General features: G+C 35.3%; 1 protein-coding gene across 1 annotated transcript; it reads right to left on the bottom strand.

Annotated features, from left to right (window-relative positions):
• Positions 1-225: 225 nt before the first annotated feature.
• LOC145983531 (caspase drICE-like) lies at positions 226-8,834 on the bottom strand (the record flags this gene model as incomplete). Its single annotated transcript, XM_083116607.1, has 4 exons — positions 226-361; positions 2,725-2,900; positions 6,109-6,359; positions 8,659-8,834. Coding segments are annotated over 4 exons (739 nt in total), but the record flags the coding sequence as incomplete, so codon positions are not given.
• Positions 8,835-22,870: the final 14,036 nt, after the last annotated feature.

Below are 22,870 nucleotides of genomic sequence, written 5' to 3'. Positions count from 1 at the left end.
AGAATTACTGTTACAATTACATTCAAAATAAGCACGATAATTGTCACGGGGGATGTTGGAAATGTTGTACACAACATGATGAGATAAGACGTGAAAATAATGATCCCTCCCATTTTCAGGCACATGTTGTGTACTTTTCATTTTTCTGTTTACAACACTTTTCGCTGAACTGCAGCGAATCAATCAAAGAATAGCGATTATTTTTGATAATTAAAAATGACTTACCTTCGACTGTGCTGTATGTTATCAGGAAATCGGCATAGCATGGAATTGCAGAGGACGTGATGACGGCATCAGTCATTGTTTTCCCTCTGGTGCAACGCATCAGAATACCAGCATCCGAGTCATCACCACGACAGGCCTGAACAAAATGATAAACTCTTAATTTCCAAAATACTAGTAAACAACTCTCGAATTAAAATAAAATATTCTACATCCACTGTCAGAACTAAGTTAATGTAAACAAAAGCACGTGAATAGTTCCTTATCTGGCCCACGAATATATTGGTCTTATCTGTACAAGTCATAATACTGTATAAAGTCAACCACCTTCAACACAACAGCTACGATGGCTTCATCACACGCACTGTAGTCCAACACGAAAAGCTGCCGTTGAAATTACCAATAGGATTTGTCATAAGCCGCATGTTCAGGGCTGGATTAAGACGAAATTGGGCCTGATGCTCCATACCGTCGATTTTTTTTGTATACAACTAACTTGCGAGATGAACATTTTACTACCTGTGTCTAGGCGTCCGAAATTGGGGTTCCAAATTTCATTCTAAGATTTATTTTCAGGTTAATATAGCAAAAAAAAACTGTTCAGCTTTCGGAAAATTCTCGTCTCTTTTCATCTGGGCCTATTTCAGGAATGAGCCTAATGCTGCAGCATCAATAGCACCCACCTTAATTCGGCTCTGCTCATGTTTTTGTGTATATTGACTTTCGTTTTGCAGTGGATAGAGAATAGCATGTTTACAATCTCTAATGAACGACGATTGAATTTTTATTTAACCAATAGGTTTCAGATCGTATAGTTATCAGTTATATTGATACTAGTGCTGTTGAAACTTTTGACACCTTCGGTTTTTACGAAAACTGGTTTCCTTTCTAAACAAAGAAAAAGGGTTTTATGAAATTTCAGTTTTAAAAAACTGATTTTCAGTTTTCTAGAAAACCGATTTCGTTAGGTACTGCATTATTTGATTGATTGATTTGCTTTATTTTACTTCGTTTTTGTGCCACTTTTGGCTAATTTGAGAAGGTGCGGTGAGTGATGATGATGTGATGAAATTGATGAATGAACACTCACAAACATCAATGCCCAGGTCGGGACCCTGGCGTCTTAGCGCGATGTGCTAGCCACTCCGCCACTGGACCGGCTGCATTATTTCATGGGCGGATTGAGGGAAGCGATCGTTGTCTTCCTAAAGCGATTAAACCCAACAATAAATTATTTAACATGGGAGTAGTTGCCAAATCCCCTCTCCCCTCCCCGCACACACCCTCTCGAGAGCTGTATGGAAGTTTTCACACCGATACGACTGGTGACAAGTCAGACGTGTCACTTGGAAACGAACCTTCAAAAATGAATACAATATTTTGTATCAAAGTGACATGGTATGAAACTAATAGGCGACTGTTACAAAACGGTCAACAAACCCGCTTCTGGGACAGAAGGTCGCCATTCCGCCACTGCAGTATTATGAAGTAGTGAGGCTACTTTCGCCGTTACCTACTACCAATTCATCACCTGTGATTGGTGCTGATATTCAAACAAAGATTTGATTAGCTAAACCTGTATGCATATGACAAAAATGCATTTACAACAAAAAACATATGACACTTCTTGGAATGAACATTCATATACATATGTTAGGATATCTTTCATGGTTATCGACATATCTATAAACTACAGTATATTCAATAAAGAAATATTTATATTGCACAACAACTATTAATCTTGACATGTCTAAGATAAAAACCGTCTTTCCAAGATCTACGTTGATCAGGGTGGCTGAATTCTGCGTGAAATATTGGCTCTGGGAATTATGAGTGAATTTTACTCCCTAGACGTGAAAAATTGTGCAGCGTTTATTAATACAAATCCCATTGAATTTATAAATATCCTGAGGCAAGTTTTTCACATTTTAGCTTTTATTTTTATCGAGGAAGGGAAAGATAGCTGCTTGGAAAATAAAACAATTCTCTCAATCCGTTTGCTATGGTGTCCTTTGCAGTTGTATCTGTCTGACAGACGAAGATTATTGCAGGATAAGGTATCTTGAAGTTGATCAGTTAAATTTGAGTGTGAAATTCTTACACAATTAAAAATTGTTCGTAGATTAGTATATTCCGTAACATTTGTGACTTGTGTCTGTAGATGTATTTCGAGTCTGAGTATGTGTATTTCGAGTCTGCACCTAAAATTAAATATTTTAAATGTGTTGACTTGTACCGTGTGATTGAATTGAATTATAATTTTTGGATACGTTGGAATTACACATACCCTTTATATTGTTAGCATATTTGTCCTAGAGTGGCCATCATGTTCATGTACATTTCTTTCGCAGCTGATCCGAATTAGAATTGGATTCGAACGATACGGGAACAATTGTTAGACTAATGTGACATTCCAGTAAAATCCACTCACGTTGACTTGAATTAATTTGATAAACAAAATATCCATGTTCACTTATTCAGCAAATATGCGAACAGCCTAACCTGAATGAAGAATATTTTAGGTTTTCCTGCAAGCGTTGGGCATTTGTTGGCCGTGAACGAGCTCCAGATTAAAGAAATTGGGTATTCTTCGTCTTGCGCAAGGAGATAGTCCTTTCGTCCGTGAGTTAGTATCGTTACAACAAGGCAGTCAGCATCCGAATGGTCCTCCTTTTGTACTGAAACGAATGAGAAGAATGTTTATAACGAGGCACATTTTGCATGTTTCGCATCGTGAATAATGTCTGCTTACTATACAGTCAAGTTCAAAGGTACGTGTTTACAAATTGTCCGCCACCATATTCATCGACTTCAGGTCATAAACTTGAAACCAAGGTGGATTGATTTAAATCAGGTTGTGTAAATAGTGATTTAAATCAAGACTTAAATCCGGTGATTTTTTTAAAAAAATCACTGATTTACATCACTTTAAAGAAATAATTTATGGAATAATGTACATATGAATTTTGTAGATATCAAAATCACTTTTGGTGAAAGTACATTAATTTATCTTTATTTAAAATTAGATAATTTATATAGGCAAAAATAGCAAACATTTTGTGTAGAATAATGTACAAAATACTAATCATGTTAAACCGTAAATAGTGCCATTAACATTAAACTGTAAATGAAAATGGCAGCCAATATTTGCATACTATCATTTAAAAAATTGCCAAAATTCAGCTACAAAGTGTAAAGAACATCCATCCAGAATGTTTTGTTTTTACTGGAAGAAAAGTTACTGAAATATTATTTTGTCATTAACACACTCAACAAACATTTCCACAGTAGGTTCATGTATACAGTATCAGGACAGAAACAGAAAAATGTTTATATATATAATGTTTTATTTGCTTTAATCAAACTCTTCAAATATTTTAATGAGCCGTTTATCAGAAAAAGCCTTTCTATATAAAATATATATATATGGTGCCAAAGAAACATACAAAAAAATGTAAACGTGTTTTTTTTAAATTAAAAAAATCGTTTTAAATAAAAAAAATCAGATTTAAATAAAGAAAATCATCAAAAATGATTTTTGGAAATAAAAATCATGAATTTTAGCCACCCTGCTTGAGACTCTCAACAGAGGCTACTTAGGCCTACTATCTCCACCAGTACAAATCCGCAACGTGGAAGCTCTTAGGGTGCAAAATTAAATCGATGAAAATAGTACAGGGCAATTTGTTCCCGCATATCTTTGAACTTTACTGTACCGTGGACTTTCGTAAGAGAGTTTTTTTTTGTTTTTTTTGACAAGTGAGGAATATTTTGTCATCTTTTCGTGTATACTAGGGATGGCCAGATTCGGATCCTGGACCCGAAACCACATAAATATGGCATAGGAAGAAACAGGGCGCATAGGGCCCCTCTATACACCTACCAAATTTCATGGAAATCGGAGGGGGATACAGGAGTCAGATCCCCACGTCAATTTGTCCTCATCTTGACATTTGAGGGGGGTTTGCCCCCTTAAAGTTTTTTAGCCGAAACAAAAAAACACGTATTTCTTCCTTTGGGTCCCTTTATACACCTGCCAAGTTTTATGGAAATCGGAGGGGGACACAGGGGTCAGATCCGGACTTCAATTTGTCCTCATCTTGACATTTGAAGGGATTTGGCCCCCTAAAACAGTTTTTTAGCTGAAACAAAAGAAAACACGTATTTCTTCCTTTGGGCCCTTCTATACACCTGCCAAGTTTCATGGAAATCGGAGAGGGACACAGGGTTCAGATCCCCACTTCAATTTGTTCTCATCTTGTCATTTGAGTGGGGGGGGGGGTTGACCCCTAGAACAGTTTTTTAACCAAAAAAAACGCGTATTTCTTCCTTTGAGCCCCTCTATACACCTGCCAAGTTTCATGGAAATCAGAGGGGGACACAGGGGTCAGATCCCCACTTCAATTTGTCCTTATCTTGACACTTGAGGGGGAGATTGACCTCTAGAACAGTTTTTTTTTTGCCGAAACAAAAAAATACATATTTCTTCCTTTGGGCCCTTCTATACACCTGCCAAGTTTCATGGAAATCGGAGGGGGACACAGGGGTCAGATCCCCACTTCAATTTGTCCTCATCTTGACATTTGAGGGGGGGGTTCACCCCTAGAACAGTTTTTTAGCCGAAACAAAAAAACTTGTATTTCTTCTTTTTGGCCCCTTTATACACCTGCCAAGTTTCATGAAAATCGGAGGGGGACACTTAGATAATCTCCCTTGTTAGTCTTACACTTTGTAATTATATAACACTGCATATATTATAATGTTTTATTTTAATTTTTAAAACTAACTCTAGAACAATTGTATAATTTTTGTATAACATTTCTATCTTGTTAAATGTTAAAGGTTTCATCCTGGAATGAAATGTCTCACATTTATGTGTGTTTCCATTTCCAATACATTCGAATGAATACAAATTCGTTTCAATGGCATTTACAAAATCACCTCTGACATTTTATGTTAAACAAGTAAGATTATTTTTGTGCACGAAGTGTGTTAGCCGATGCGTAGCAAAGTATTTTAGGAACAACACTTGAAAAAAATCTTGTAGGACTAACTAATGATTTTTTTTTTGTAATCGACGATCATAATACCTTTTAAGGTGTGGTAATATTATAATGGGATTGAGATACGAAACTCTCGGATCCGGATCCGTTTTGCCATTCCTAGTGTAGACTACCTAGCGTTATCTATTTTTAAAGATAAGTTAGTTTAATGGGAGATATAATCAGGATAAACCACCACTATGCACGTCACTGCCTCTTTCGATATGAACTGAATAAACAGAAATGGCATATGGGTGGGGATGTGAAACAATATTACTTATCATTCTAAAATTTCCGCTTTGAGCATTGATACACACTGTGGGGTCAACATACAGGAGTCCGGGATGGAGAAGGGTGTTCGGACCTTCCAAATAATTTGTCTATTATTATAAGTGTTATTGCTATTCGTGACATTTATGCGTACGTCTGATAACGCCAATTTCCACTAGCGCTATAGTTCTTTTCCAGTCTTACGGAAGGGCACTCTACATGCTGGCAAAGTAAGGAAGCGACCAATCCAGCGCGATAAGAAACATCGCAGCCTGTAGAATGAGGTGCGCGCAGCAACTCCTCCCGCTACGTCGTAACCCACCTCCGTATATCTCGCTCCCCACTTCCCTTTCCAACATGAGGGCCGTCCGCAGTAAGACTAGAGAAGATCTATAGATAATATTATAAACCATGATCCAGAAGTTAAAAACATGATAGTATATGTGAGGGAGGGTAAGGGGGCTAGGATATGTATTACTTTTTGTACAAAATTATAAAATAAGTCTTTGAGTCAAACCTACCCAATATTTTTAACACACACATAGCGACAGACAGACAGGCAGAGGAAACTAACCTGTTGCGATTGTATCTAGTAACTCATTGCGTTTGAGATCATTGTAGCACAAGACATCGAAGCCAAGAATTTCGAGCTCCTCTCGCAGTGTTTCACGATCGACTTGAGCACCTATTCGAGGCTCCACGTTAAATTTCCCCACGAAATTCTTGTGGTAGAATATCAAAGCCTTCCCCCTGCGAGGATGGTTCATGTTATATTCCTCGTCATACTTCGATGTGGTCACTTTTATCGAAGGTATTTCCCTTCGCCTGAAAAGCAAGATATGGAATTAGCATGTGATTAGTCAGTCTCTTGCTGCAGGTTATGGTACCGTGGTTGTAACATGACAGCACATTATTACACTACTACCAAGAATTCTAAATCCTCGAAAAACATGCGTACTGCTAAAAAACTGTGGTTGTTCTATAGTCTTGTTTCCCACCACTCGGTTGTTAGTCACGTGGACGCTGTTCTGTTGCCGATGCACGCGCGTCGTTTGCTTCATTGCAGAAGCATGAAAGCTTTAGCCATGCAGCGGAGAATAAGCCACAACATGTCAACATGGGTGTCGCAAGAGTTGGCAACTGCGGTAACAGATTCGTTGACGTTATTGGTTTTCGCTGATCCAACCCCATAGTGACGTCCAGGGGTGTCCATCCCTCTCAAGGCCTATGACGCACTCCCCCCAAAAATGTAGAACATTCGCCCCCCTTACTTTGAGCCGATTTTTTTACTCGAATTATTATGATCAGACAAAATTTGCGGAACAATATACTACAGACATATTTAAGCAATAGGCTATATATTTACTTTAGGTACTGTAGGCTCACTTTCATGTTTGCTCAGGCTCACTGCCATTGTTAATATACTGAATCAACCTTATTGTTAACAGTTTCTCTGCTTGACTAACCTTGTATTAATGCGAACAGCATGTCTCCCCCTCCCCCAACGAAACAGCTTTTAAAGGCATAAGAGGTGGTATTTCATTTCAACCCCATCGCCGCGATCACCCACAGGTAGGTAGAAAAACTGTACATAATAGTTATAACTAAAAAGCAATAACAAGTCAATCAAACTAAATGATCCCGTACCATTTTTGTGTGAAGATATATAGAATTGGTATAATGTTTTTTTCCCATGACGCAGGCACGAGACATGAAACTCCCCTGTGAGCACCCCTGGTGACGTCTCCTCTTTTGGCGGGAAAGCAACTTAAGTAAGTCTCTTACCCCATAAAACTCGATTGGTCGTTCGTTTTGTTTCAACAACGACTTCTTCGAAGATATTGTTTAGGAAAAAGGAAAGCTCTCATACAACCAATGTAAAAACGTATGGATGTGTTTAAATTTTCTCCTAGACATAGATTTTTGCAGTGTCTATATACAAAAACTAAGTATGCTGACCAAGGCAGTAATTTATTTTATTAAAAACATAAACTAAACGTAACGTTTCAATGTTCAACGTTTTTAATAAAATAAATTACTGCTTTGGTCAGCATACTTTGTTTTTCATAATCATGGAAACAAGGCTTAATGGTGTTATGTCTATATACGTACGTATGTTAGCATTCTGGACATCATCCATTGTCTAGTGCTCTAAACTATACTTATTGTTGGAATAGTTTAAAGCACTAGACAATGGATAATGGCCAATTTACATTGCATGCTAATGTAGAACCATTGTCACTAACATTCAGAGACTTATTCTATATGTTGTTCGTAATATAAAACGGGCACCATTAAACTTTTTAGAATACAACTGCATGTGTAAGCCGCGCTTAATATCTCCTTCGTGCTGTAGAAGGAATTATAAACCCACACACATAAGTGTTTGGAATACCAAATTTGTGCTTTTCTTCGAAACGATATTTCCGCAAAAGTCATTTGCCAGCAGATTCAAGGTTGATGAAACTATAACACCCATGCTGGGATTCGAATCCGAGTCTCCTGGCGTCGAAACACATTATTTTCTTGACTAACACGACCCTTCTCCCGTTAATCTTCCGTCTTGGCTACACCACTGTGCGTAGTCTGAATCTCATTTGGGAATAGTTAGCTTCTCATACATCACATGCATTCTTAACAGTGAATATAAACTAAGCAGAGTCTATGTATGCATAATTGTCAGAGTATCAAAATGACACATAACTAGGTTTCATCAGAAAAATCAGCTTAGTCATAAGGAAGCCATTTTCCACATTTTAGTTGTGTGATCTGTAATTATTAAACATCTTGGTGGGGGAGTAGAGATAGGGCATTGGTGCTATTAAATATAAACAGACAGATAAAAGGTCCGTGTTTGTGTTGGCTTGTTACCTCTAAAAAGTTATTAAGACTAGTAAGATCATAATTGCTACAGTAAACTAAATGCAGTAACAATGTTGGGTATAATAGGAGAAAGAACTTCAGGAGTCTAAAGTCCATTTGGGTTAGACAGTTTAAAACTCAAACTCCCTTCACTTTAACAAGAAATTTCAATTTAACCTTTCTTTTCACTCAATATTAGGTTTGAAAATTTGAAAAAAAAGGGCGAAAGTAGTTACTTCATGTAGAAAAATATGATATTTACAAGATAGGTTTATCCTGAAAGGTTTCTTTCCTTTCAACCTGCGCTCTCGTATAATGCAATGGGGTGTTGTTCCCTGTGGTGTGGATCACATACGCATCTGGCTGACTATGGCATCTGGGCAGGTAAGCGTTGTCAAACTCATCACTGTCTGGTTTTGAAGCTTTCTTCTTGGTCTTCTGCAAAGAAGAAAAATACCGTATTGTTTATTTCACAGGTTTCAACAGGCACCGACGTTAGGGAGCTAATGCTATTTCATCCATCCAAAGTAGATTCTCTTTTGTCCCCTCTAAGTTAATAGTTTTTATTTTAAATGGATAGAGAAATCCAAAAACAGCATCGACAAGTTTTATTTTATTTGATTGAGTTCGTGTTTTAATTCCACTTTATGCACAGTAAGGCTAATCGGGACTGGACCTACAGTTTAAAGTTGGATCCGAACCACTATGTGCCTCCACCGGGTATCGAACCCGGGACCCCTTGATTCCAAGGCGACGACGCTACCACTGCGCCACCGGGAGGTCCCCTTTCTTTTTTTAAGTCATATCTTCATTGAGTAGATAACATCACTTAAGACCATTCATTCAGAAGGTTGATTAGAACAAAACAGAGCAGGAGGGAAGTGACGTCAATACAGAGATAAGTAAACAAAGAGACCCTCCCCCTCCCCCAGATAGTTTTTTTAAGGATTATTTATCAGGTAACGTGATAACCCAACAGGAAGAGACTTCTATGTAGGATGATAACGCTCTATTGTAAATTATTTTAAACTTAGTTTGCAGGAATTACACAGGGATGCCGGGATTACGATGGTGATCCGCGAGAACACGGCTTATTTCCTTTCCTCGCCCGTCAAGATTGAGCAGTTCGCTTAAACTTATGGAGCCCAGCAATCGCTCTTGTGCTGTGCGAGTTTCCCGCCTGCACACGACACGAACGTGACCGACGAAGCCTCCTGCTTCATTCGCTCCCTCTTACAACGGAACAGTACCGCTGCTCGCTCTGCAGCCGATATGTACAGTCACCGCTTCCCCTGCAATGTGTTGTGTGTGTTGCCTAATTCTACGGCTGTGGTAGAAGTTGCCATTGATAAATTGCAGTTAAAATCCACTTTTCGCCTTAGAGTTAGGCAACACATATAACACCTTGCAGGATCTAGGTGCCCCATTTTTATTGTCGGTGACTGTACATGAGAGCAGTCTTCCACAATTACAGCAGGTTGGCGAGGCCTGTCGTACGTAAGTTTTTTCCTTTACGTATTCATCGATACCTTTCTCTCCCGGAATCAAGGAGCCCCGGATTCGATACCCAGTGGAGTCACATAGTAGTTCGGATCCCACTATAAACTCTAGGTCCAGTCCCGATTAGCCTATCTGTGCATAAAGTGGACTTACGCGTAAAACAAAAACCTCAAACCTTCTCTACCAGCTTGGCCTGTATCGGATATTAGACTGCTTTTTTTGAGATCTTGAATCCTCTTGATTCTCAGAAGCAGGGTCAAGAGAGATATCACTTGATCTCCTTGTAGGCAGTGCTCGAAGTGAGGGGGATGCGAAGAGGGGGGGAGAGTTGGTATATCTCCCAGCTAGCAAAAATGTAGCAAAACATTGCCCCAGCTACCTCATTGTCACCATCATGTTAAACTATAGCAGCATCCTCCCAGCTAACCCCAAGGCTGTAGCCCCCCCCCCCCCCAGCTACTATTTTTCACTTCAAGCGCTACTTGCAAGCAAAGGAAAATCTTCTTTCATTTCTACGAAAATTATACAAAAATATCTCCCTCCCCATTAATTTTCTTCGTTTCCTATATTCTTCCCTCCCTTTTAACTTTTATCGCACTTTTTTTATTCTCCTATTTCCGCTTTTCTTATTTCGTATCTTCTTTTTAGGTTTCTTAACCAGGGGCGTAGCGAGACTAATGGGGGCCGTGGGGATCTAATTACTGCTATTATACGGCTACGAATAAAAGCAATGCGTAATTTTAGCATATGGGGTGTAAGCAAATACAATTCCCTTTATTATGATTAAAGATATGTTTATGATAAATGGTAAAGTAAAGTAAAAAGTAAAGTGTTCCCCTGTGCTTAGCACCACGCCATGAAGGCGTATAGGGGGTGGGGGGTAACGCCCCACACTTTCTTGATCCGGTCGTGAGTGAGGGTGATGTGATCAGCATCACGCCCCTGACCGCCTTTACCACCCAGGGTATCCCCCAGGTACCCATGTTATTCGACGCTGGGTGGCCGCCGGGGCAGCTTCCATCGTTAGAAAAGTTCCCGGATTTGAACCGGCCGGGGATCGAACTCGCGACCTTGAGCATGGTAGTCAGACGCGTTACCGACTGAGCCACCGCGGCCATCTATGATATCATAAATGGTAGAGAGTATAAGTACAATCAACGGCAAAGATAAAAGTATGCAAATTGTCCATTGCTATTTTCATTACTTTTTTTTCTTCATGTGGTGTTTTAAGAAGTGAAATTATGTTGGTTCGAAGCAGGTATTGTCATCTGCTTATTGACGTCTTTATTTCAATTCATTATCGTCACATTGTGTAAATTACACAATTGCCTACTGTTTCTTTTGCTGTTGGTTGTACAAAATAACTTTTAAAATAGATACTCTGAAATACATTCTTTATTCATTAACAAATGAAGATTAATGATTAATTACAATGCTTACATTATAGATTAATTTATTACGGAAAAGCATCGATTACTTTTTAAACTTGATCTTTTTGGCTTTGTCATTTTCAGTTGAAAGTAATGCCAGACCACTAAGGCGTTTCTGACTCATAGTATAGTCCACGCGTTTACTTCGTTAACGTCGAAGAACTGAAGAAAGCCGCCGCCGCGAAATTGTGTGGGGATAAATAGCGGGCGAGTTGTTGTCGTTAAATCACACATAACCTTCAGCCTATTGGCGCAGCTGTCATTCTGCTCGTCTGCTCGACGTGGAGTCTCAGTCACATGACTGCGGATACGCTGTTGCCGTACTTTGCAACTTCAATGTGGAGACCGTGGGAAGGTTCTTGTTCGCGGAGGGACAAGGCGGCGTAGAGTAGATATGTGGCAACACTGTGCGTTGATTGTGATTGTTGCAGCTGGTGGGCACGCTCCGTGGACTTCAAAGCCAGCCGGTCGTTAACGTAGCTAGCGCGTCGACTATTCTGCTTACCTAGGGTTTTATAATTTAAATTATAAAAACGAACTCTCTGCCTTTGCTAGTGTGAGAGAAATAATAAGGTACAGTCACCAGCAATGAATATGAGACACTATATTCTGAAATACTTGCTTTTCAGCAAGACGGATACTGAAGTCGGCAGATCGCCATTAGGATTGGACAACACACGCAACACATTGCAGGGAAGCCAGTATTTCAGGATCTAGGAGTTCCATTTTTATTGCCGGTCAATGTAAGTAGTAAAAGAATTAGATAAAGTCGGTCGCTATTTAATATTCGCAATTAATTTGCACGTACTTATAACTAATTTGCACAGGTTTTAATTAATTTGCACGTACTTAGAATTCATTTGCACGTACTTAGAATACTTTACATTTATGTATTTGCATGTTTATAACTTTTATGAATATATAATTATTTATTTTATGAAAAATATGTATATAAAAGGTAATTAGAGGTACTAAACGCTATGCATATGGTTTTATATTCATTACTACAAAGTATGTAATGTATGAATTGATAATATTAATGTTTATAATATTGAAAATAAGAGTTTATTGTTTATGAACCGCTTTGAATGGTGTTAATGGTACGAAAGAAGACGGTCCCGGTACTCGAACCCGCGATATGTAACGGTAATAAACGGTTAGGCCTATAGTGTACAACGTATGTAATGTATGTTATTATTGTATTAAAGACGATGGTCTCAGACGCTAGACAGAATACTGTCTCCGAATTTCGACTCGGCGGTGAGGGTAGACGAGAAAGGAATTTGGGGAGTGTGCGTTCAAGGTCAAATGACGTCAGAACGTCAGAACAAAGAAGGAACCCAATTGACCAATCAGAGAACGCGTCGGTAGATTTTCAGAACCGGTTTTTTCAAGGTTAACTAGAACGCAAGAACAGGGGAAAGCTATGAGATACTGTAGGGCAGGGGAGGGATTGATCCAGACAACAAAGGATGTCTGGTAATGCGCAGCAAGGGTCGAATTTTTTGAAACTGTGCGTCGCTTGCATGCTAGAACAGGTTTCTGTCAAAGTAGGCCAAGGTTACCGAGAACACAAGAAAAAAGGATGTTTGGATACCCAATTAGATTGGAGCGAGAACTTTAAATTCAACAAGGAGAACGAAGCGTAAGGGTTTATTATTTGTACTATGAAGAAGGGAGAGCTCTCAAGGACTGGGCCTACAGTTTTCACTATTTGCTTTTATCACGGGGTATCGAACCTAGGACCTTTTCATTATTGATTTAGGTAGTAAATTTATGTTACTGTGTGCTATTTAACATATTATTGAGTTTATTTTTTACCAAACTTTGACTTTATGTCAAACATTTTCACAGCTTATTCTTATTTTTACCAAAATAACACAATTTCATTTGTTCAGGAAAGACTTTTAGTTACATTTTCGACACACAAAGTGTGTGTTCTCAACTTTTATATGTTCATTTCACAAATTTATACCTATTTTTACCAAAATAACACTATTTATACTATTCAGGCAACATTTTTTATTAAATTTTGGATTCACAAAGACATTTTTTCAACTTTTAACTTATTATTTCACAACTTTATGTTAATTTTTACCAAAATAACACGATTTATACTATTCAGGCAACATTTTTTATTAAATTTTGGATTCACAAAGACATTTTTTCAACTTTTAACTTATTATTTTACAATTTTATGTTAATTTTTTTATCAAAATAACACTATTTTGGCAACATTTTTTATTAAATTTTGGACTCACAAAGATATTTTTACAACTTTTTAACTTATTATTTCACAATTTTATACCTATTTTTACCAAAATAACACAATTTATACTATTCAGGAAATACTTTAAGTTACATTTTCGACACACAAAGTGTGTGTTCTCAACTTTTATCTGTTTATTTCACAAGTTTAGCCTAATATTTACTCAAATAACACGATTTGAACGTGTTTTTTTTATTACATTTTGGACCCATGCACTCACACACACATATCCACACACACACACGCACGCACACACAGAGAGAGAAAGAGAGAGAGAGATTTTTTCCAAGTTTACAGGATTATTCTCTAGTTTACTCAAATAACACAATTTAGATGTGGTTTGAATTAAATTTTGTACACATGAAGTGTGTTTCGTCAAGTTTTCCCCTTTTATTTTACAAGTTTAGGCTTAATATTACTCAAATAACACAATTTAATCCAGTCAGGAAGGATTTGTTATTATATTTTGGATGCTCAAAGATATGTTTTCAACTTTTTTACTGGTTTTTTGCAGGGTATGTATTAATTTTTATTTAATTTGTTTTGTATCATATATACAGTTACAAATTTTTAACTTAGAGTTTAGTATGTATTTAAATCTTTTCAAAAACACTAAAGAAAAAGTACTTTTAGCTAAAATGTAAGCCACAGAATATATTATTATTATTATTATTATTATTAGGGTTTACTGATTTCCACTATGCTATTTTTGGTTCTGTATTTTTATATGCATTTATTTAGGTCAGGTTACGCCTGCTAGTTAGGAAAGTTTGTTTATTTTAGAGTTTGCTGAGTATTTTGTTACTTTTATACTAGGTAAAGTTTCCTAAATATATCAGGTAGGGCTCCATCCATATACTTTTGTTTTTGCTGTTTGGAGATGTTGCGATCAGCATCACTCTCCATCTGCTTTTTATTTTATATACCCAATATTATTTTGAGGCTTAGTGAATTCTAGAGCCTATTTATGCAGGACAGAGGGCTTGAAAATTTTGATCTCAGATAACCCACAACTATTTGTCAGAGTATTTTAAAGGATATTTTATATTTATTATGTGCCACTAGAATATCAAAGCTTGCTTAATTTTTATGTCTGTAACGCTGTTATTGTATTTCTAGCTAAGGTTTACTGGATAAAGTACACGAAATGTTTAACATTTCGACTATTTGCCTTTATACGAGGCCAAATTTTTAGTGTAACGAAAATTATTGTGTGTCTATAAAGACTGAAATCCCTTTACCGATGGGTCCATAACTGGACGCTTACCAACATTGTTCCTTTTTTTTTTTTAAAAAAAAATATATAACCATTTATCAATATATTGACAATTCACAGGACAAGACAAAGTTCAATGACAACTGACTATATGGACCATAGGTCCACTTGCTAAACTTTTTTTCTAAGCTAGAAGAATAATTTAGCATTATAGCCTTTTTCAAGTGAAGTATTACTGGTTTTTTGGGTGCATCAACATTTGGGTTATTTCCATTTGGTTTATTATACGAGGCTACAATCACTATCTGAACACTGAAATCCTCTGATTGAAATTAAAAGCTCAGGCTGTAACTAGGGACTTAGTATGTATATCGATAATTTATAGGACAACACGAACCTTACAAAGGATTGTAGGTGATGTAAGCCCACGCGCCAGAGCCTTGTTAATCTTCAAGAAGCATTTACAGCTAATGCTACGAGGAAATGAGGTTGATTTTTTACTGTTTCACAAGAATGCTCCCTTTTATACACCCAATATTTGCTTTTTCAAGTAACTACATGTACCAGAAGTACTTACAGGCCAACTCTAACTAGACTTCGATTTATATAAATGTGGCAAGAACTATATTTCTGAGGAAGTACGCAAAAGCAGATTACCCGATTAAAGTATCTGAAAAACAGATTTTTCTATGTAAGTATATTTTTATTGACTGGATTATTTAACAGATCAAACAGGAGGACTGCAAAATTCATTAAATGTAGTTCTATAGTATAGGTGGTTTCAGAGATATAAAAAGAACAAATATAAGATTTCGCTTTTTTTTGCTTCTGAGGCTAATTGCGACGCTAAGGGTAAATGGCGAGGAAATGTAACGGAGGAGAAACAGTCCCAAAAGTTATGGGCTGCATGTAAGTTAATACCACAGAGATATTACAGTAGGTGTAGGTTCTACCACCAGAACATTTATATTATAATAATACTGGTTATGCTGTACTGTTAGCTAAAGATGCTGATATTTGAGAAACTTAAAAGCTTATTTGCAAAATTTTAAGATAAATAATAATCTGTTAGACTGTAAACATATTTTATATCCATTCTGCACAAGATCCGATGACAAAATTTAAAAATTGTAATCGCCCAGACAGGGACTCGAACCCTGGACAGATAGGTTAAAAGCCTAACGCTATACCAACTAAGCTATCTGGGCACAAGGTATTCTTTTCTTGAAAAGTTAGTTATGTTAAGAAATATATTGAAACAGTTGAGAACATTTTTGGTCTGGTTCGACAGAGAAGGAGACAACATTTCCAAATTTTTACAGACTGGGTGTATTTTTCCACTATAGAGGTTTTCACTATATGTAATTCGAAACGCTAAAGTTCAGCTAGCTTCCAAAATTGAGGTAAAGATTGTGTTTGGCGAGATTAACAAGTTACATTTATATCCAGTTACGGACAAATAAAGATAAAACTCTCAGATTTACTGTACTAGCCAAGTTTTAGTGACATTTTTCTTCACTATAGTACTAATACCAAAGAAATAGATATAATTTATTTATAATTTGACAAAATGTACTAGTATTTAATTCACAAAGTTAGGTAAAAAACAGTATTTTTTTAAAATATTGTTGCTGCCTTCAAATTTTATGTTATTTAGCCACTAACAACTGGTTTACACTGTTTGACATCCTTTAAATAGCAAAAGAAGGAATTATTTGTTTAGTATTTATACTACTTTGTATTTATTTAAGAAAACAATTCTACAGTTTAACTTAATTTTTAACAAATTGTTACTAATTTATATATCAAAGTTATGTTATTTAGAGTGTATGAAGGCGTATAAAGTTAATATTTGTACTTATCAGTGCAACTAACAATTATATTTTACACACAAAAGATAATGTATACAGTTAAATCACTTGAATCACAGAATAATATTTTACAGTAATTGATTCATTCAGCACTAGTCAGTACTTTTATGCATCAGAAAGTTTTCTTAATTTTCTATTATGCATGATATTTTGTGCTATTCTTAAAATGTATTTCTAAGGCAAACTGGTTTAATTTTCTGCTTCTAATGGAAAGTTGACATAGTTTTCGCACAATGCTTTGTACATTTGTTATATTCACTACTTACAATGCAAATATTATGCTTATTTAATGTATAACTAACTAACTCTCTAGCCTTCTTAAACTCGAAGGTTCATGGCTGCAGCAACACATGCCTTTCATCTGTTCCTGTCCTGAGCAAGATCTATATACTCCTTTCCATCCCTACCAATTTCCTTTAGGTCCATCTCTACATTATCCCTCCATTTTGTTTTGGTCTTCCTATTGGTCTTTTACCATCAGGTTTCCCAACAAGAATCCTGTATACTTTTTTTTCCTCTCCCATTTGTACCACATGATCTACACATCTAAGTCTTCTTGATTTAATTATTCTAATAATATCTGGACATGAATACAAATTATGTACTTCTAAATTATGTAATCTTCTCCACTCATCTGCCTCGTCATCTGTTTTAGGCCCAAATATTTTGCTAAGGATCTTATTTTCAAATACTCTCAATTTATGTTTCTAGCTTATACTGTAGTTATTATATCTTTTTCTATCAGCTTATTTTGAAATTAATATTATTAGGTATATTGCTTTTTTTATCAATTTATCTAAGAGTACATGCAGACAAACACATGTGTACTCACTTTTATGTAAATAGATATGCCTTTTTTCAATATTTTAGTATGAAGATTGCACTTTAGAAATTTAAGCAAGGGTAGGAAAGGTAGGATTTCTGAGAATTTGTTGCAGGATTTTGTTGTCCAAGTATAGATGAGAACTGAGCTGGGAGACTGTTTTGAACCTTTTCATGAAAGTTTGCATGTGAACTGTATGCAAATTCAGCACTATTGACTGCGCATGCTTCTAAGTTTTGCTGTTATTTTACATCAAGTCTGTGAGACTGTAGACAGTTTTCCCTTTTCAAGTAGTTTTTATTGATTGTATTTGTATATGTTTTGGGGACTTAGCAGTTTTATGTTATGAGGCAGTTTGTTGTAGAATATTTTTACCGGATTGTTTTGAGATATTGAGTGTCTGCTGTTTTACTTGTAATTATTTTCCTTCTTGTGTTGTGTATTTGACTATATTTTGTCCAACTTCGTAGTATTTAGAATAATTGTTATTGACTTGTAGATGTAGGGAGTAATAAACCTTTGCAAGATGCCCTATACTTTAGTCTGAACATTATTCTTAGTGTTCACTTTTGAAGCCTTAGTATTCTGGTAGTATTATTAATGTAGAGGTAAATTAGGCTAAAATGTAGGCATTTTTCTGATAAATTATACTCACTTAGTTGTTTCAGCAGGTAGAAGTTGCATGATGGTTTACTGCTGATGATGTTAATTTGCTCTTCTTATGTACTACGTATGATGTAGGTTACTTGAGTAATTGGAATTTTCTACTGAAAAAAGGATTGCTTGTCTATTTTATTCCTATGTTGTTGAGTTTGTCCATAAGCAAGCCATGCTTTTACTCTATCCTATGCCTTGGAAGAATCTAGATATATTGTGTTTGCAGTATTATGTTTCTCTAAGGTTTCAGCTATGTAGTTTTTTAAACTGTGCTATGGGTGTGACTATTGATTTCTCTTTCTGGATGCCATGTTGGTTTCTGTGTATTCCTCTTGCTGCTTGAATTTGACTTAGGTTGTTTCCTTTTTTTCTTTATTTGTTTATTTGTTGAGTATTTTTTATTTTTTTAATATTCTTTTACATAAAAAATATTCAAAGTACATTGTTAAAGTCAAAGTGTGTTAAAATTCAATTTTTCAAAGTTAAAGTTTTAAAAATACAATTTTCTAAAATTAAAAGTTATAATAGTATATTTTTGTTAGTAGAAGTTTTTATAATAGGGCAAATTATTTTGTTGTTAATGTAAAATTTGTTAGTTAATGTAAAATTAAAGTAATTAAAAATCAATTTTTCAAATTTAAAGTTATAAAAATACAATTTTCTAAAATTTAAAGCTATAATAGTACATTTTTGTTAGTGGAAGTTTTTATACTAGAGTAAATTCTTTTGTTGTTAAAGTAAAATATGTTAGTTAATGTAAAATTAAAGTAATTAAAATTTAAAAAAATAAAAAATACTGAACAAATAAACAAATAAATATCTAAGAAAAAAAGGAAACAACCTAAGTCAAATTAAAGCAGCAAGAGGAATACACAGAAACCAACATGGCATCCAGAAAGAGAAATCAATAGTCACACCCATAGCACAGTTTAAAAAACTACATAGCTGAAACCTTAGAGAAACATAAAACTGCAAACACAATATATCTAGATTCTTCCAAGGCATAGGATAGAGTAAAAGCATGGCTTGCTTATGGACAAACTCAACAACATTGGAATAAAATAGGCAAGCAATCCTTTTTTCAGTAGAAAATTCCAATTACTCAAGTAAGCTACATCATACGTAGTACATAAAAAGAGCAAATTAACATCATCAGCAGTAAACCATCATGCAACTTCTACCTGCTGAAACAACTAAGTGAGTATAATGTATCAGAAAAATGCCTACATTTCAGCCTAATTTACCTCTACATTAATAATACTACCAGAATACTAAGGCTTCAAAAGTGAACACTAAGAATAATGTTCAGACTAAAGTATAGGGCAACTTGCAAAGGATTTCTACTGCCTACATCTACAAGTCAATAACAATTATTCTAAATACTACGAACTTGGACAAAATATAGTCAAATACACAACACAAGAAGGAAAATAATTACAAGTAAAACAGCAGACACTCAATATCTCAAAACAATCCGGTAAAAATATTCTACAACAAACTGCCTCATAACATAAAACTGCTAAGTCCCCAAAACATATACAAATACAATCAATAAAAACTACTTGAAATGGGAAAACTGTCTACAGTCTCACAGAGTTGATGTGAAATAACAGCAAAACTTAGAAGCATGCACAGTCAATAGTGCTCAATTTGCATACAGTTCACATGCAAACTCTCATGAAAAGGTTCAAAACAGTCTCCCAGCTCAGTTCTCATCTATACTTGGACAACAAAATCCTGCAACAAATTCTCAGAAATCCTACCTTTCCTACCCTTGCTTAAATAGCTAAAGTGGAATCTTCATACTAAAATATTGAAAAAAAAGGCATATCTATTTACATAAAAGTGTGTACACATGTGTTTGTCTGCGTGTACTGTTAGATAAATTGATAAAAAAGCAATATAGTTATAAATCAAAGACTATACTTAATAATATTAATTTCAAAATAAGCTGATAGAAAAAGATATAATAACTACAGTGTAAGCTTTTAATTTTTGTTAATTACAAAAAATAAAAGTTAAATACAGTAAATAAACCTGGTCTCTTACATTGAAAAAAGGAACATAAATTGAGAGTATTTGAAAATAAGATCGTTAGGAAAATATTTGGGCCTAAAAACAGATGAGGAGACAGATGAGTAGAGATGGTTACATAATTTAGAAGTATATAATTTGTATTCATGTCCAGATATTATTAGAATGATTAAATCAAGAAGACTTAGGTGTGTAGATCATGTGGTACGAATGGGAGAAGAAAGAAGAGTATACAGGATTCTTGTTGGGAAACCTGATGGTAAAAGACCAATAGAAAGACCAGAACAAAGATGGAGGGATAATGTAGAGATGGACCTAAAGGAAATTGGTAGGGATGGAAAGGAGTATATAGATCTTGCTCAGGACAGGGACAGATGAAAGGCATGTGTTGCTGTAGCCATGAACTTTCGGGTTTAAGAAGGCTAGAGAATTAGTTAGTTATACATTAAATAAGCATAATATTTGGATTGTAAATAGAGAATATAACAAATGTACAATGCATTGTGCGAAAACTAAGTCAACTTTTCATTATAAGCAGAAAATTATACCAGTTTGCCTTAGAAATACATTTTAAGAAAAGCTCAAAATAGCATGCGTAATAGAAAATTAAAAAACTTTCTGATGCATAAAAGTACTGACTAGTGCTGAATGAATCAATTACTGTAAAATATTATTCTCTGATTCAAGTAATGTAACTGTAAACATTATCTTTTGTGTGTGTGTGTATAAAATATAACTGTTAGTTGCACTGATAAGTACAAATATTAACTTTATACGCCTTCATACACTCTAATAATTAGTAACAATTTGTTAAAAATTAAGTTAAACTGTAGAATTGTTTTCTTAAATAAATATAAAATAGTAAAAATACTAAACAAATAATTCCTTCTTTTCCTATTTAAAGGATGCCAAACAGTGTAATCCAGTTGTTAGTGGCTAAATAACATAAAATTTGAAGGCAGTAACAATATTTTTAAAAAATACTGCTTTTTACCTAACTTTGTGAATTAAATACTAGTACATTTTGTCAAAATATAAATAAAATATACCTATTTCTTTGGTATTTGTACTATAGTGAAGGAAAATGTTACTAAAACTTGGCTAGTACAGTAAATCTGAGAGTTTTAGCTTTATTTGTCTGTAACTGGATATAAGTGTAACTTGTTAATCTCGCCAAACACAATCTTTACCTCAATTTTGGAAGCTAGCTGAACTTTAGCGTTTCGAATTACATATAGTGAAGGCCTCTATAGTGGAAAATTACACCCAGTCTAAAAATTTGGAAATGTTGTCTCCTTCTCTGTCGAACCAGACCGAAAGTGTTCTCAAATGTTTCAATATATTTCTTAACATAACTAACTTTTCAAAAAAAAAAAATACCTTGTGCCCAGATAGCTTAGTTGGTATAGCGTTAGGCTTTTAACCTATCTGTCCAGGGTTCGAGTCCCTGTCTGGGCGATTACAATTTTTAAATTTTGTCACCAGATCTTGTGCAGAATGGATATAAATTATGTTTACATTCTAACAGATTATTATTTATCTTAAAATTTTGCAAATAAGCTTTTAAGTTTCTCAAATATCAGCATCTTTAGCTAACAGTACAGCATAACCAGTATTATTATGATAGAAATGTTCTGGTGATAGAACCTACACCTAGATACTGTAATATCTCTGTGGTATTAACTTACATGCAGCCCATAACTTTTGGGACTGTTTCTCCTCCGTTACATTTCCTCGCCATTTACCATTAGCGTCGCGATTAGCCTCAGAAGCAAAAAAAGCGAAAACTTATATTTGTTCTTTTTATATCTCTGAAACCACCTATACAATAGAACTACATTTAATGAATTTTGCAGTCTTCCTGTTTGATCTGTTAAATAATCCAGTCAATAAAAATATACTTGCATAGAAAAATCTGTTTTTCAGATACTTTAATCGGGTAATCTGCTTTTGCGTACTTCCTCAGAAATATAGTTCTTGCTACATTTATATAAATCAAAATCTAGTTAGAGTTGGCCTGTAAATGCTTCTGGTACATGTAGTTACTTGAAAAAGCAAATATTGGGTGTATAAAAAATAGCATTCTTGTAAAACAGTAAAAATCAACCTCATTTCCTCGTAATATTAGCTGTAAGTGCTTCTTGCAGATTAACAAAGCTCTGGCATGTGGTCCTACGTCACCTATAATCCTTTGTAAGGTTCGTGTTGTCCTATAAATTGTTGATATACATACTAAATCCCTAGTTACAGCCTAAGCTTTTAGTTTCAATCAGAGGATTTCAGTGTTCAGATAGTGATTGTAGCCTCGTATAATAAGCTAAATGGAAATAACCCAAATGTTGATGCACCCAAAAAATCCAGTAATACTTAAAAAATACCTTGAAAAAGGTTAAAAAAAGTAAAGTGTTCCCCTGTGCATAGCACCACGCCATGAAGGCGTATAGGGGGTGTGGGGGTAACGCCCCACACTTTCTTGATCCGGTCGTGAGTGGGGGTGATGTGATCAAGGTTATAAAGCTAAATTATTCTTCTAGCATAGAAAAAAGTTTAGCAAGTGGACCTATGGTCCATATAGTCAGTCGTCTGTGAACTTCGGCTTGTCCTGTGAATTGTCAATATATTGATAAATGGTTATATTTTTTTTATAAAAATAATAAACAATGTTGGTAAGCGT

The sequence above is a fragment of the Lepisma saccharinum genome, unplaced genomic scaffold (genome assembly GCF_977018435.1).
Source record: "Lepisma saccharinum unplaced genomic scaffold, izLepSacc3.1 HAP1_SCAFFOLD_1181, whole genome shotgun sequence".
Taxonomy (NCBI): domain Eukaryota; kingdom Metazoa; phylum Arthropoda; class Insecta; order Zygentoma; family Lepismatidae; genus Lepisma; species Lepisma saccharinum.
The sequence above is the reverse complement of the archived record's forward strand: the minus strand, read 5'-3'. Positions and strand labels throughout refer to the sequence as shown.